This window comes from Schistocerca nitens, chromosome 9, assembly GCF_023898315.1.
Source record: "Schistocerca nitens isolate TAMUIC-IGC-003100 chromosome 9, iqSchNite1.1, whole genome shotgun sequence".
NCBI lineage: Eukaryota > Metazoa > Arthropoda > Insecta > Orthoptera > Acrididae > Schistocerca > Schistocerca nitens.
This window is the reverse complement of record NC_064622.1, coordinates 394,318,309-394,335,913: the sequence shown is the minus strand read 5'-3', so window position 1 is coordinate 394,335,913 and position 17,605 is coordinate 394,318,309. Positions and strand designations below refer to the sequence as shown.

General features: G+C 39.8%; 1 protein-coding gene across 1 annotated transcript in view; it reads left to right on the top strand.

Annotated features, from left to right (window-relative positions):
- Nucleotides 1-17,605, top strand: part of LOC126203085 (histone-lysine N-methyltransferase SETD1B) — a 188,592-nt gene that overhangs the window by 105,216 nt on the left and 65,771 nt on the right. The window contains exons 6-8 of the mRNA XM_049937327.1: nucleotides 14,451-15,277; nucleotides 16,438-16,567; nucleotides 16,746-16,913. Coding sequence (XP_049793284.1) covers nucleotides 14,451-15,277; nucleotides 16,438-16,567; nucleotides 16,746-16,913 — 1,125 coding nt within the window. The remainder of the gene's footprint in view (nucleotides 1-14,450; nucleotides 15,278-16,437; nucleotides 16,568-16,745; nucleotides 16,914-17,605) is intronic.

Here is a 17,605-nt window from a genome sequence, read left to right as displayed (position 1 = left end):
GCCATAACAGCAGAAGTGGCCAATGAGGAGAGCTCAGTCTTCGAACATGGACTAGTCATTTGATGTCACCTGAGTAACAGATGCATCAGGCTCATTTCATCCCTTCTAAAGCTACCCAAATTGACAACTGATGATGTCATTATGAAGTGGTAACACAAAGGAGCTACTACAGATAAACCAAAGACTGGGCAGAGCTCATGTGTTGAAGGACAGCGACTGTCGAGCATTGTGAAAGATGTTTGTAAAAAATCACGTGAAGTTAGTGGAAGGAATAATTTGTGAATTATAAAGTGCTACAAGCAGTCCAGCTAGCACAATGACTTTGCATAAGTTAAAAATAACAGTCAGGCAGCTCCTAATAAGCCACACATTTCTGCAGGGGCAGTGCTAAGTGACACTCGATGTGGTGTAAAGATAAACAACACCGAACAGTGGATGAATGGCATAGGAAGTTAAAAAGAATATTGAGCAACTCCTCACAAGCGATACACTACTGTAGGGACTGTGCTAATTGACACCTGAGTGCTGTAACGAGCAGTAACACTGGACAGTAGACGACCGGAGTCGAGTGATTTGGAGTGATGAGTCATGCTATACCTTGTAGCAATCAGATGGAAGGGTCTGGGTTGGCAAATGACTGGAGCACGTTAACAGCCATCGATGTGCAGTGCCGATAGTGGAGTATGGAGCAGGTGTTAGGCTACGAGAGTGTTTTTCATGGTTAGAGTGGTGTCCCCTTACTGCACCCAAAATAATGCTAAATGCTGTTTAGGATATCAATGCGTTTTACAACATGTGTACTGCATATAGTAGAGGAATGAGGAACTGATTGCATCAGCTTGACAGTGCACCCCGTCATAAAGCAGTATCTGTGAGGCTCTAATTGTCACCAGTAACATTCCTGATGTGAACTGGCCTGCACAAAGTCCTGTTTGAAGCCAATGGGGAATACCTTTGGAGTGAGTTAGAATTTTGATGTCACTCCAGACTCCTGCATCAAACACCACTACTTTCTCTGGTTTCAGCTCTTGAGAAAGAATGGGCTGCCTTTCCTCTAACAGCAGATTCAAGCCATCATAAATGCGAAGGCTGGACACACCCCTGTTAACATTCATTAACAGATAGTGTGGCACCTGTTTTGTGACTTGTCATTGCAGTTGCATAGTGGACAGTAATATTTACAATTTGTCCTCATTTCATGATCTGATAATGATACAAAATGACAGCAGAATACATTGTTGTGGTAATTACACTCATTCTACAAATATTACTGTTCAAAACAACACAATGTAAACTCCAGGTAGGAATATCAACACTGTAGGAAAAAGACAGATTGCTACTTACTGTAAAGAACAAACATCAAGTTGCAGACAGGCACAAATAAAATACACATACATAAAGCTTTTGGCCACAGCCTTCATCCTTAAAAAAGAGACACATACCATTCACACACAAAAGCAAGCAAACCTCACATGCACACGACTGCCAACTGCAGCATTTTGGACCAACCCAAGATGCAGTAGTTGGCGGCCATGTGGGTGAGGCTTGCTTGCATGTGCGCGCGCGCACGTGTGTGTGTGTGTGTGTGTGTGTGTGTGTGTGTGTTTAATGGATGAAGGCTGTGTCCAAAAGCTTTGTGTGAGTGTCTTTTAACTGTGCCTGTCTGCAACTTTCCATGTCTTCTTTACTGTAAGTAGCAATCTGTCTTTTTCCTACAGCGTTGATATTCCTACCTGGAGTTTACATTGTGTGGTTTTGGACAGTAATATTTGTAGAATGAGTGTAATTAAACCACAACAACGTACTCTGCTGTCATTTTGTATCATTACCAGCTCATGAATTGAGCATTATGTTTGTTAAGTCAGATTATTCAAATTGACGCAGGATACAAGATATGCCTTTTTCAAATTGATGTAGTGGTGTATTTTGCCAACAGTGGTACATGATTTAACTGCACTCGCTCCACTCACTTTACAGATATTTTTGGGCTGCCTCTGCTGCCTTCATCAGTCTGTTAAACCCAAGGCGAAAAGTATGTCATAAATGTTACACCTTTTTACACTTGCAACTCGATTTTATAATGCTCAAGCTAGAGCCATAAGTTTCAAGTATGCAAAATCCAATATGTAACTGCAAGACAAATCCTAGAAGTTCAAAGGAGAAAATTACAGTTGACAGTACACTCATACGAAACTTTGACTATTTAGTTACTGTGTGATGATCACTCAGTTTATTGAAGTTATTTGCAGTACACACAGTTTTATATTTGCTACTGCTAGGCAGGAATCTGCCAAAGTTGAACCACGCAGCGTTCACCTGGTCGGACACTGTCTGTTATCATCAGTGATTGGTGACTGCTGTAGGGCAAGGAAACTCTTAAGCATAAACTGTTCTGATATTGACACAGCCATAAGCTCTTTGACAGAAATATTCCTAGAAATTTTTGCTATTATGAGCAGATCAGAAAGAAAAGCGAATTTTCTTTGAGGTTCCCTCAGACTGATACCTTTTGCAGACAGTCAAAATGTGGTTTAAAAATAAAGGAAAGAGTGGACTTGAATGTGTGACTTTGTGTCTCATTGTATGACATTTACCACAAGACTATGAGCAGATCAGCAGTTTATCAGCTCGAGTGAAAAATGTCACTTTCTCCATAGACTTTCGCATTCTACAGTGTTGCCATATCACGCAGATGGCTGCACTTAAAATTCTGAGGGATGGTTAATTATATAAGTACACTAAGTGAACCACTCGGGCTTAGTTCTATGGCAGCCAGGTTTTACGTCTTACAGCTGCACACTGAGCAAGCAGTAGTGGAAACCAAGGAGCAATTTGGAAATGGAATCAAAGTTCAGGGAGAAAATTAAAAGTTTGAGGCTTGCCGATTCTGTCAAAGGCTGCAAAAGGCTTGAAAAATCAGTTGCAGGGAATGAATAACATAGGCCAACAATGGAAAAACGTTTTTGCTGAAAATACCTTATACTTATGTTATTTAGGGTGGGAAATCCAAATATGATACTTAAAAAACTGTCACCCACCATTTCTTCACATTTTACAGTTAAATTCATTTAATTAAGCAAATTTTTTAAAGAATTTAACAGCTTTTATATAGTTAAAATAATTTAAAAAGGAGATGTAATGAATGTAGATCACATTGGTAGCACTGCTGAAAAACATTTGCTGGCAAAAAAAAGGCCGATTTTATTTTTGTGTTAAAAGATGGTGTTTTGTTTACTGTCAACCTAACCTCACTTTCCCGTTTCCTGTACATGTGCTCCGTACAATGTCTAACTTTGCTGGCAGTTTTTGTTATATTTGTGATTAACAAACACCAAAGAAACATTACAGATGTTGTGAAGAAGGTTTATCTATCATACTTTGGATCTAAACTTGGTGATCAAGATAAATCTTGGGTGCCACATAAGGTATGTTATGTGTGTGTTGAAGATCTGAGAAAATGGTCCAAAAAGGACAAAAAAAGCGTTTAGATTTGCTGTTCCTATGATGTGGAGGGAGCCCAGAAATCATTCCGATGATTGCTACTTTTGCAATGTTGATATTACTGCTCCTAATTCTAAAAACAAGAAGGTAATAAGCTACCCTAACCTTCCGTCTGCCATCCGACCAGTAGGGCATGGTGTAGATTTGCCAGTTCCTGAACCACCAGATTATTTAAATTCTATTCCAACAGTAATATTTTCTGATGTACAATCTGATTTAGATGAACCAGATGATGATGAATTCCATTGTAATACAGGAAGTTTAGAGCCCAAATTGTTTACTCAGACTAAGCTTAATGATTTGGTTAGTGATCTGGGCTTAATGGAAGAAAAAGCTGAATTATTTGGCTCTATATTAAAAGAAAAGAACTTATTGGCAGTTGGAACCAGCATATATATATATATATATATATATATATATATATATATATATATATATATATATAGAAACAGAGAGCAGCAATTTTCCAAGTTTTTTCAACAAGAAGGTGATTCTGTGTACTGCTCCAACATTCCTGGTCTGATGAATGAGTTTGATATTGAATACAAAAAGGAAGAGTGGAGGCTGTTTATTGATTCATCCAAAACTAGTTTAAAGGCTGTTTTATTACACCATGGTAACATGTATGCATGTATACCTGTTGGACATTCTGTACATATGAAAGAAAGCTATGAAAACCTAGAAATAGTGCTAAATATAGTAGGCTATTCTGCTCATGGTTGGATGATATGTGGTGATCTAAAAGTAACATGCATACTCCTTGGTCAGCAAGGCGGCTTTACCAAATTTTCATGTTTCTTGTGTGAGTGGGACAGTAGGGCTAGAGATCAACACTGGTGCAGAAAGAACTGGACTGTGAGGGAGTCTTTAAAATCTGGTGAGAAGAACATTCTATGCAAAAACCTTGTAGATCCAAAAAAATGTACGCCTACCACCCCTACATATAAAGTTAGGCCTAATGAAACAGTTTGTGAAGACTTTGCCTAAAGATGGACCATGTTTTAAGTATCTCTGCCAAAAGGTTCCACACCTTTCAGAAGCTAAACTAAAAGAAGGCGTCTTTGTCGGACCTGATATTAGAAACCTATAGAGATCAGCTATCTAAAGTAAAAAAAGTTTTTAAATTTTTTTTTTCGTTGACCTGTGTAATCTTTTGAAAAGAGTTTGTAAAGTGAACATCTGCAAAAAATAAAACAAGAGTAAACAAACATTACTGAATTAAATCAGATGATGCTGAGGGAACTAGATGAGGAATTTAGACACCAGAAGTGGTAAATGTATTTTACTGTTTGAGTAGCAAAATAACAGACAATGTCAAAGTAGAGAGGATATAAAATGCAGATTGGCAATAGCAAGAAAACAATTTCCATAAAAGAGAAATTGTTAACTTTGAATCTAAATTTAAACTTCAGGAAAGTTTTTTCGAAAGTACTTGTCTGAATTATAACCTTGTACAGAAGTGAAAATTGGACTGTCAATGGTTCACACAAGAAGAGACTAAAAGCTTATGAGAAGCTGCAGAAGACTGCTGAACATGAAGGGGTAGATCGTGTACTGAATCAAATTGGGCAAAAACATTGTGCCATAACTTGTTAAAATTGTACTTTCAAATAAATGTAGTTTGCAGTAGGTAGGCAAAGATGAAGGACCTTGTACAGAATGGACTAATGTGGAGAACTCAATAAAAACAGTATAAATACTGAAAATCTCTCTGTGGCTGGATTTTACTTCATTCTTTAACAAATTATTCATTCAAGTAATCTATTCCTTGAAGCTTTCAAATTTTATCTAGATGTGTAAAGGACTTTCTCATGAAAGGCGAACAAATAAATGTAGAAGTTGACGAGTTAGAGCATTTATTTCTAGGATTGCCACACTGCTGAAAAGATTAGAGTCTCCACACTAGTGTGAATATCTTTTCCAGCACCCCAAACTGATGTCACCTTCAGCTGCATAATTTTGGTTGTATCTGCAATGATTGGAATGTAATCTTCTTTGGTATGAGTCTTACCCAGAGAATTTGACTTGTGACATTCCTCTCCTTAAAAAATGTTCAGAAAAAAATACTGCTTTTAAATTAGTAACTAATTTCCAGCCTTGTTCAGCACTTTGACTTTATATTGTCAGGTAGAACCTCATTTCTGTCAAATTCCACTTGAACTCATACTTACCTGTGTAACTTCGTTTACAGTCTCAAAAACAGTGAAAATCTGAAGCAAGTAGATGTCTCTGATGTGGTTGATGTGAGATTAATCTAGCTGTTTTGATGTATTATAGTTATTATGAACTGTATCTCTATTACTGTCTGTTGCGGAGCAGTAAACTTAAAGGTGTAAGGTTAGTTGCACCTTTGTCAGAATGCTGTAACATATAAACACATTTAAGATGCACATGGTTCCCTATTAACTTCCTCATAATATCACAGAGACAGTTTCTGCATATGCTTGGTCTATCTAAATAATTAGTTAATAAAAATGGCTTGGTGAATGTTTGAAACCCACGCAGCAAGTTTTAACAAAGCAGTACAGAATCCTCCAACTTTTGACAAAGCAATACAGATTCCTGCATTTGTAAAAACTTGTCTTCCTAATGTATTCTCCTCCAAGAAATGTCTTGGAGACTCAAAATTATGAATGTGGGTTGTTACTTTTTAATTATAAATATGTGCCACATTCAGTCAAAAAATAGCCTCTTACTGCTGCACAGTGCTTTTTTGAACACAATAGATTCATTCTTAGGTGCTTGTTGTGATTAAAATGTACTTCTGTGTTACCTCTGCATTGTTACTTTCCAGTGAGTATTTACAGCTCTGTTTTGCAGTTCTTTAATATCTCAATGAAGATCTTATTACATACATTTTTTCCTTGATTAATGGCTGGTACATGCAGTAAATATGAGGTGTTGAGAAAAGTAGTGACTGATTTTTTATCTACCAAAGTTTTATTTATTAATTTTTTGTTTCAAACGTTTTCCCCTTCAAAGTAGTTCACCTTGGAAGATATACTGGGTGATCAATAAGTCAGTATAAATTTGAAAACTGAATAAATCACGGAATAATGTAGATAGAGAGGTACAAATTGACACACATTCTTGGAATGACATGGGTTTTTATTAGAACCAAAAAGATACAAAAGTTCAAAAAATGTCCGACAGATGGCGCTTCATCTGATCAGAATAGCAATAATTAGCATAACAAAGTAAGACAAAGCAAAGATGATGCTCTTTACAGGAAATGCTCAATATGTCCACCATCATTCCTCAACAATAGCTGTAGTCGAGGAATAATGTTGTGAACAGCACTGTAAAGCATGTCCAGAGTTATAGTGAGCCATTGGCGTCGTATGTTGTCTTTCAGCATCCTTAGAGATGTTGGTCGATCACGATACACTTGCGACTTCAGGTAACCCCAAAGCCAATAATCGCACGGACTGAGGTCTGGGGACCTGGGAGGCCAAGCATGACGAAAGTGGCGGCTGAGCACACGATCATCACCAAACGATGTGCGCAAGAGATCTTTCACGCATCTAGCAATATGTGGTGGAGCGCCATCGTGCATAAACATCGTATGTTCCAGCAGGTGTTTATCAGCCAGGCTGGGGATGATGCGATTTTGTATCATATCGACGTACCTCTCACCCGTCACGGTAGCAGTTACAAAACCAGAATCACGCATTTCCTCAAAGAAAAAAGGCCTGATAATGGTAGATGTGGTGAATCCAACCCATATCATGACTTTCTCGTCGTGCAATGGAGTTTCCAAGACAGTTCTAGGATTTTCAGTAGCCCAAATTCTGCAGTTGTGGGCGTTGACAGACCCTCGGAGCGTGAAATGAGCTTCGTCGGTCCACAACACATTACTCAACCAATCATCATCTTCCACCATCTTTTGAAACGCCCACACCGCAAATGCCCTCTGCTTCACTAAATCGCCAGGTAACAGTTCATGATGCCGATGGATTTTGTACGGATACAATCGGAGGGTACGCCTAAGTGCCAACCAAACAGTAGTGTATGGAATGCCCGTGCGACTGCACGAGTGCTGACTTCCCCGTGCATAGATGAACCCGCTACAATCTCCATTTCTTCCTGAATTGTCTCAGCAGCATTACGCCTTGTGCTCGGTCGGCCACTACGGGGTCTATCGTCTAAATAACCCGTGGCTTCGAACTTCGAAATCATTCTCGCTACAGCTGCATTTGTCAATGGACCTTTACCTGTTCGAATCCCCTTCCTATGGCTATAGGATCATAACGCTGAACTAACACATTCCCCATTCTGATAATACAGCTTCACTAAAAGCCCCTTTTCAGGTAACATCAACCTCTCTCTCATTACAGCTCCTTTTATACTCAATTGTCATGCACAGTCACTGACGTTTTGCTGTCCAGCACCATCCGTCGGACATTTTGTGAACTTTTTTTTTCTTTTCTCTCTCTCTCTCTCTCTCTCTCTCTCTCTCTCTCTCTCTCTCTCTCTAATAAAACCCCATGTCATTCCAAGCATGTGTGTCAATTTTTACCTCTCTATCTACATTATTCCGTGGTTTATTAAGTTTTCAAATTTATACGGACTTTTTGATCACCTGGTGTACTGGTGGGGTCCTTGTTCCCAGTCTTAGTAGCAATGCTGAAAGGCTTGAACTTGTAGGGCTTTTAACATGCTAGTCACATTCTTTTGAATATTCTCCAGAGTCCCAAAATTATGTCTGTTTAAGAATTTTTCAATTTCAGGAAAAGAAAACAAAATTCACAAGGACTCAGATCAGGTGAGTAGGGAGGCTGTGGAACAACAGGAATGCTTTTTGAGGTCAGAAATTTAGTAATGGATGTGGCCATGTGACGTAGGGCATAGGGCATACTATGATGTAGCATCCACTTGTCTGCAGTGTCCAATCTCACTTGACTCAACGTTTTACTGAAAATGTTTAAGTTCAACAGGTCACCTATCATCCTTATTGTCAAAGCCTGTCTGACCTTAAAAGAGCGCACACATATTCTATTGTCTTCATTGGTTTTTGAAGTTGAAAGTCAATCTGACCGAGGTTCACCTTCAGTGTGTTCTTGGGCTTCCAAAAATGATTTGTTCCAGTGAAAAACTTCTGCTCTTCATAAGGAATGTTCCCTGGAGGGCTGTTTCAACTTTTGAAAGATTACGTTTGTTGATTCTCCAAGTTTAACACAAAACATGAGGGCATAAAGTTGCTCTAAATTCCGCTGTTTCATTTTTGTAACACACAACAAGGACACAGCTTCCCTGATGGCGCTCTCAAAAATAACGTGAAGGCTGTACAGAACTGAAACTTTGACTTAGCATCTGGAATGGATGAACCCACTAGTATACATAGATAGAACGACACAACGTTGCCAAATCACTTGCAGTGCTGTCAATCTCATTACTTTTCTCACACACCTTGTATGCTGAATGTGCTTTTACTTCTCACTGAATTGTTTGCCATAGTCATGATTGTAACCTTTCTCATTATGAATAAAATTATATGGTTTATTTTACTTGTGGTAATCTGTCAGGGGTCAAATCTGTCATGAAATGTGGATTTTGTGGTCTGAGTTGATTTCATGTAAAAACATTGGTGTTTTTCGCAACCCTGTGAGTAGTTTAGTTATTATATGTTCTGGTTTGCACAGTCCTACCTGTTGGCTATTTATGGTTTTCATAAAGCATAGAAAGGCATATTTCTGCAGTCAAGTCTGTGATTACCATCATGTTTACCATCATGATTCTTCAAGGATTTTGTGATGTGTCGACATGTGAGGAAAATTCACTCGCCTTCACTCCATGCTATCTCCAGTATATTGTGTAATCAGATTCTTGACTGTCACTCTTTCTGTGTTAGACTATTATATCCATGTTTTGTCATAAACTATGATAATGTTAAGTACTGTGTGAGTGTTTGTGTTTTTTATGTGTCAGAAATCTGTCTAACATTTTTTCGACAGGATAGCAAACTCTTGTATTTCTAAGATAAACATTGTGGTAGCCACCAACTTCTGACTTACCTCTCCTATAAGAGGAGTACTGGTAGAGGCAGCGAGCCTCGTCATCACTCATTCTCCAAACACGAAACTCATTTCCTACTGTAACTGTTGTTTCTGAGTGCCCAGACAGGCTTTAATTTTGGGCGTATTTTGTTCTATGATGGTTGTATTGAGTTTGATAACAAAATTCCATTAGTTTTGTCTAGAAGGTATTTGGAATGTCAAACATGGTGGTGATGAGAGGGCCAGTGCTCTGCTTAGGCCATATATTGTTGATGAGCAACTTTTTGTGACTTTTCATATTCTCGACATTGCAACTGTGATCGACTTATTTGGCGGGTAAAATTGCCATAGTTTGTAGTCTGAAGTCATGCTGCTCATTTGGAATGATGTCCATAGCCAAACCATCTCACTGAACTACCGGCTGCAAGTTGTTGCAGTCTGCATGTTCCTTTCTCACTTTACCTTTTCTCTTTGTAACATCTACTTCCCTCCATCATTTGCTATCACTAGGATGGACTTCTGCCAGGTTTTTGGTTAACTCCCCCACCTCTTTTGTTGTTTGGTGATTTTAATGTGCACCATCCCCTTTCGGGCTCTACAAGAACATGTTTGAGAGGTGCTCTCTTAGCTGGTCTTCTCAATCAACTCAACCTCATCTGTCTTAACACTGGAGCATCTATGTTCCTTTCAGAATCCATGCACACCTATTCCCATGTGGACCTCTCATTCTGCACTCCCAGCTTGCCTGTCATCTTGGGTAGTCCGTTCTCTCTGACATGTACTTGAACAACCATTCCCTTGCTCTATCCATTTGCTGACTCCTACCCCATCTATGTGTAAACCCAGTTGGCAGCTTTCTGAGGCTGACTGTAAGCTTTATCCTCCCTGGTGACCTTCAACAAACATTTCCCCAGTTGTGATGACCAGGTAGAGTACCTTACGAATGTCATCCTTACTGCCACAGAATGTTCCATGCCTCACACCTCATCTTTACTGCTCTGAGTCCTGGTCCCCTGGTGGACTGAGGCATACTGCGATGCTATTAACACGTGGAGAAGTGTTTTCGACATTTTAAACTGCCATCATAGGATGGCAAACTGTATTTAAAAACAGTTGTGAGTGCAGTGTCATTACATTCTTTGGGTTAGCGAAAAAGCTTGCTGGATTTCATTCTTTAGTTCTTTTAAGAGTTTCTCGCCCTCTTACACCATGCGAGGCAACCTCTGTAGGCTCTGTAGGACTTTGGTCCATTCCCCAGTCTGGCCTGACCATAGCAGATAATGTCATTGTGAATCTTGTTGCTATCTCCAACATCTTAGGCCGCTATTTTGCAGAGATTTCAAGCTCCACCCACTGTCATCCCACCTTCCTCTCTTGGAAATTTGTGGAGGTAGCTTAGGGTGATACCCTTCTCCTCTTGGAATTGTGACTGCTGCACTGCCATCCTTACTATGAGAGAGCTAGACCATCCTCTCACTTCATCCTGATTTCCCACTCCAGGGCCGGACAATGTTCACATTCAGATGTTGCAGCACCTTTCTCTTGCAGGCAAGCACTTTCTCCTTCGTACATACAACTGTATTTGTACAGGTTGCACATTTTGCAGACACTGGTATGAAACCACTGTCATACCCATACCTAAGCCCGGAAAGGTCATTCACTTTCCTTCTGGTTACTGGCCCATTTCTCTCACCAGCTGTTTGCAAGGTGATGGCTGGCTGCTATGGTAGCTTGAGCCTCACACTCTACTAACCACTGCACAATGTGGATTTCAAACACGCCACGCCATTCTGCAGTTGACGGGTGTCACTTTGTCAATCCATGTCAGGAACGGTTTTCTGTGTAAATACCAGATTGTGGCCATATTTTCTGATTCTGAGAAAGTCTAAGACACCTGTTGGAATACTAGTATCCTCCATACTCTATACATGTGAGGCTTTGAAGGTCATATGCTCCATTTCATTCATGTGTTTTTTAAAGACTGTGTTTTCAAGGCACATGTGGGTTCGGCAATCTCATTCATCTTTCTCTAGGAGAACTGGGTGCCTCAAGGCTCCATCCTGAACATTGCACACTTTACTGTAGCTATTAACTCCATTACGGACTGTCTCCTGCCAGGCATCTCCGTCTCTCTTTTCGTCAACGACTTTGTGATCTATAGCAGTTCTCGACGGACTTGTCTCCTTGAGTGGTGTCTTTAGCGATGTCTTAATCGTCTTTACATGTGGAGCATTGCCAATTGCTGTAGCTTTTCCACTGACAAAATGGTATGAATTTCTGGCTGGGCAATGGGTTTCTTCCACCACTGTTAAATCTTATGCCTGTTGGTCTTCTGTATGCTGCAACTATGAAATTCCAGCAGCTATGCTTGCCAGGAAACTTTCCTGGTCCTTCATGTGTCTCACCAGCCTGCAGTTTGTAGCAAGTCCCTTAGTGTCGTATGTGCCCTCTGTGATACTTCCTGGGGAGTGGATCGGACCATGCTCCTCCGTTTGTACTGATCCCTTGTCCATTTGAAGCTAGACTACGTGTTTCATCTGCACTTACGTATATCCTATGCCATCTAATACAATCCGCTATTGTTGAACATGTTTGGCCGCTGGTGCCTTTTACATTAGTTTGGTTGAGAGTGTCCATGCAGAAGCTGCCGAATTACTATTGTCATACTGATGTAATGTTATCTTCAGTAGATGTGTATGCCATTTGTCTGCCATGCTCAGCTACCCACGCTATGCCCTCTTTTTCGATCACTCTCTTGACCACTGATATGGGGTGTATCTTCTTCTCTGTTACCTCCTGGAGTCCATTTTTGGCCACTGCTCTGGCAGCTGAACTTCACACTACCTGCCACGTTTCCGACGGGTGTGAATCCATTACCATATTGGCTTCGTTCAGTCGCCCATGTTCATTGTGGACTTCATTCGCATCCCAAGGGAAGTACTCCAGATTCAGTCTATCACTAAAAGTTCCTCAACCTTCACATGCAGCTTAGTGATAGCACCTTTGTGTGTTCTAATGGCTCTAAAGACCGACAGTGGTGCCGGGAGTGCCTTCGTCATTGGCATCCACTTTTTTCGGTATCAGCTTCCAGAACACTGCTCGATATTTACAGCGGAGCTCTTTGCTCTCTACCAGGTCATCAGCACATCTAGTGACACAGGCTTTTTAATTGTGTCATATTCTCCAATTACCTCTGTGCCCTTCAGAGCCTCTTTATGCTACACACAGTCCATCCCTTAGTGCAGTGGGTCCAAGAAAGCTTGCACTTACTCACTGTTCAAGGAGCTGTTATGTTCATTTGGGTTCCTGGTCATGTCCGTCTTATGGGAAATGCAGCTGCTGATGCTGCTGCCAAGCCTTCAGTCCTTCTACCTTGGCCTGCTAGCTCTTCCATTCCTTTGGATGATCTCCATATTGCCACCTGTTGGTAGGTGGTGTCACTTTGGTATCAGCACTCATCTTCACTTCACGGGAATAAGCTCTAGGGCATTGAACCTCTCCTGGCAGCTTGGCCAACATCCTCAGCCCTCTCGCAGCAAGGAGTTCATTTTAGCTGGATTGCATATTGGGCACTGTCTTTTTAGCCTTTATCATTTGTTAAGTTTTGAGCCTCCGCCACTTTATGTTCATTGTCACCAATCTTTGATGGTTTGCCATTTCTTAACTGAATGTCCTTTTTTTTAACCACTTATGGTGTAGTGTATGTTTGCCATCTGAATTATTGGCCATTTTAGTGTATGACGATGATTGAGCTTTAGTTGTAGTCGGTTTTAACTCCATTTTCTTATTCGTGTTCTAAGTTTATGACATGGGTGCGTATGACCTCAGTTATTTTTGCGCCTCCCCCTCCACCACCACCACCACCACCCCAGTCTTACAGTTGCCCTTTCTCCATTTGGAAGCTGGATCAAAGCCGAAGGAATTCCTCCTCGTATGTATTAATTTGGTAGCTGGCCTCAAACCAGGAAAGGACTGAACATGTCCCAGTAGTTACCGGAGTGTCGCCTTATTGAGCTGTGTAGGAAGGACCCTTGAGCAAATGGTTAACAGTCATCTAGTCTGAATGTTAGAGATCAGGCACTCCTTACCCTTTTTCAGTATAAATTCAGGAGAATTCAATCCACTTTCAACAACCTGATCCTGCTAGAGGCAGCTACCCAGCAGGTATCATACTTTTGTAAACATCACTATATCGGTATACTCATTGACGTCAGTAAGGTGTATGACACTACTTGGGGTCACAGTGTATTGCAGCAGCGGAAGCTACCTTTCATCTGTGTGACAAGCTCATCTGAATTTAGTGAATCAATCATGGTCATTCTTTATGGACAAAAAATAAGATAATGTTTCCACATTGAATACTGTGTCATTTTCTGAATAGTCTAGACTGTATTATACCATTATCCACTTACATTGTTTCCTGGAAAAGAAATGAGGAAAAGTTTCAGATCTTTAACACCAAAAGTAATGCTCATTGTGTTTCTATTTTGTTCCTCTTTTTGTTGATGTTGATGATGATGATGATGATGATGATGATGTAGGATTCCCGCAGTGTTCCTACTCCCTGCACATTGTCACTGTATGCATTCCAGAACTGTCATAGCTCATTTGAACAGTTGGTTTCCATGGTAAGATTATTATAAATACGTGCTTATCAAGTGGAGTTGTTTTCCATAAATTTCCAGTACTCTGGAATATGTAATTCAGTGTTGTAGCCATAATATTCTAAGAAATGTGTGCTTGTTCTGCTGTTTTACCTTTGTTGCCAGTGCAAGATTCTTTAAAGTCTCACTGTTCAATGAAAGGAAACTAGCGAAACTATGATAATTGTATGAATCCTTGAAAAAAAGTTACATTACATTGCTACTTTTGTGGTGACACCGCAGAAACAAGGCAAACATGCTTGTAGTAGATTATAATAGTGAAATATCAGATTATTGTTAAATTTTTCAGAGACGAGCAGCCCGTGAACGTGAACAAGCAGAAACTACAGAACTGTTGGAGAGTGCACGAAGGCCGGTGCCACTTCCAGGCCAAGATGATCTGGGCAGTCTTATCAGCAGTAGTGAAGATGAGACATTGACTGGTGGACCAGAAATTATTTCGAGTGTCGTTACGGGTACATTAGATGAACGGCTGCATACATCACTGTCCATGTTACCGGATCGTACTACATGTCCTGACATGGAAGATAGGCGATCTACTCCACTACAGGATGAAAATGACGATCGCATGTCATTATCTAGCCTGAGTTCTGGAGATGAGAAGATAGAAGTCTCACAGCCGCAGCAACCTCAAGCGCTTCCACCTCCCCCTCCTCCAGTACCTGCATACCCACCACCACCACCACCTTTCACACCAACACCAGCTGCGGCTCCTGCTCCTCCACCTCCTTACCCACCAGTTCCGACTGCATATCCACCCACAGCTGCCTTTTTTACTGCTGCTCATCGAATAGCAGCACCACCTCCTCCTACAGTTGCAAGTTTTCCGCCTGCACCAGTGTCGGTGACTACAGGAAATCCCTTTGTGGTGTGGGCCAAGCCCCCAGCTGGCCTGGGTGGCTTCCACTTCCCTCCTTTGTACCTGCCTCCTCCTGGATTTACAGCAGGTGCTCCATGCCCACCGACAGTTGCCGTTCCATTTCCAGCTGGAGCAACACTTGCGAGGCATGGTCCATATGGGTATCCCCCTGGGTATCCTGCTTTTCCTAGCAGGTTACCTCCAATGGCTAGTCATGTTCAGGTGGAAAGCTCAGATCCTCAAGCTCCTACTATCAAGTAAGTTGAGCATTTGTGTTTATTTTTCTAAAAAAATGGTGCAACTTGCATCTTTGTTACTAATCTCACTGTATAATAAACCCTCAAATCATTAAATTATTTGATAATTGTGTTTTATAGACCACAAATACATTGTAATGATGTGAGGGACATTGGCAAATGTACAAAGGCTATTCAGTCATAGTTATTCTATATTTCTCTTCAGTTCTTTACACAAATAGCTGCATATTTGTATGGTTTCCTTGAAATCCATGTACAGCAAGGCTTAATCTCTGCTAAGGATTAAACTGAATATGTTGCTTAAGTTTAAGACTGATCATCCAGTTTCCATAGAATTCTTTTTACCCTTCATTCCTTCCTGAAGTTTCCATTTGCCTTTGTTGTGCTAAGCACATTTGCATCATTGTCTCATGAAGAATTATGCTTAGTTATACTGAGATGCTATAGAGTAAAAATGTAGTTCAAACAAGTGCTTATGTAAACACAACATAAAATCAAATCAATAGATGAACAAATAATATGTGTACAATGAACATAACTTACTGGAAAGAGCAAGTAATGGAACAAATTTGGAGATAGCTTCTGTGAAAGACTGAAGAAAGTTTCCGTTCTGTAGTCTGAAATTATAGTTTCGTTTTTTTTTTTTTTTTTTTTTTTTTTTTAATAGATTCTTGTATGTATGTATCAAACAAAAATTTCGCACATGTGTATCAATTCTCAAGTTTATTTTAGCGAGTCATGCCATCTACTTCTTCTGTGGTCAAAATAGAAGAGAGTAACACTTTGAAATGAATATTATATAATTACATTATCTGTTTGAAGTGGTATTCATATCACTTTCATTTCAAAAAGGCGATTCTAACTGCAATTCATGTCACTTTTATTTCAAAGACCACTGTTTTTTCATGTATTTCCAACAGTTCAGATTTTAAACAGTAAATAAATAAATAAATTGCAATTCAGAGAATCAAAACTTTCAGATTAATTTTCAGTCAGAAACTCTCACTTTTGATTCATGTGTAAATGACTTGTTTTATTTATTTATTTATTTATTTTTATGAAATGTTTCAGTACAAGTGTGTTGCATATTTGTTTCCTTATTTTGTTTTCAAACTTGTATGTAATTATGTTTGGAGATAACGTTTTGCATGTACTTACAGTGCAGTTCTAGAGAGGGTTATTGCTGAACTAAAACAGATTTTAAAGCGTGATTTTGACAAGAAAATGGTCGAGAACACTGCATTCAAGTCGTTTGAAAGCTGGTGGGATGAACATGAAAGGAAATCCAAGGTCAGTTGGGTCCGAGAGTTGTGATTTAAATTAAATTTATTGGAAAATATAACTGTGAGTTGATGTGGACAATATACTTAATGTAAAATACTGATTTTTTGCCAGAGTTCTTTGTGCATAACCACTCTGGAGGCAACCATAACAAGAATTTTTAAAACTTCTGTTTATCCATTTGCAGGTCCAGACAAACCAGCTGGATACAAGGGATAATGCAGGAGAGACTGTCTCTGAGAAACTCAACTCATTCCTGGATACTGGCCGTGAAAGTTTGGGTCTTGATGTGGGATTAGGGGGCTTCAGTGGTTTGGGTTTTCGAGCTTCCATACCAAAACTGCCATCTTTCCGGGTAAGTACAACAAAATTATATTTAAACCCTTTGCTATGTTGTTAACTATCTCCAGCCACTTCTCAGTTCTTTATGTGTGTACTGCAAGATGCACCCTTGTTCAGTGCATACAAATGCAAATATTTTTTCATTTGTCGTTAAAGAAATGCTAAATTAATGTCTTTTTTATTATTCATTGTGCCCAATTGAGGAGCACATTTGAACTTAGTCATTCTGTTTACTATACAAGGTATCACATTTTCTAAATACCCTGTAAAGCTCAGTTCTGTATCTCATCGGTATGACTTGCAGTAAACCACAGGTTCTCAGATTTGTTTTGCATGCTTTGGTTTGTGCATATTGCACAATATGTGTATGATTTTTGGGGGGGAAAAAAAGCTGGAAGGTATTGGCTCATGTTCCTCAGCGATTCTCCATTATCTCAACACAATACACAACGTGTAATTCTTCATGCCTTATTTAAATTTTGTTAATAAGTGCCTTTTGTCTTCTGTGCAGAACAATAATAAACTTTATGTATTTACGTTGTCGCTTCAGACTGAGCGTTAGATTGCCTGACAGATTACAGTGAGAAAATCTTTGCACAATGGAATCACAAAAGAGAAAAGTGTCATTCCATGTCAGTTCAACCAGGGGCTCCGGCTCATAGTTTCAGATTTGATTGAAATTCAGTATTACACCAATTCTACCAT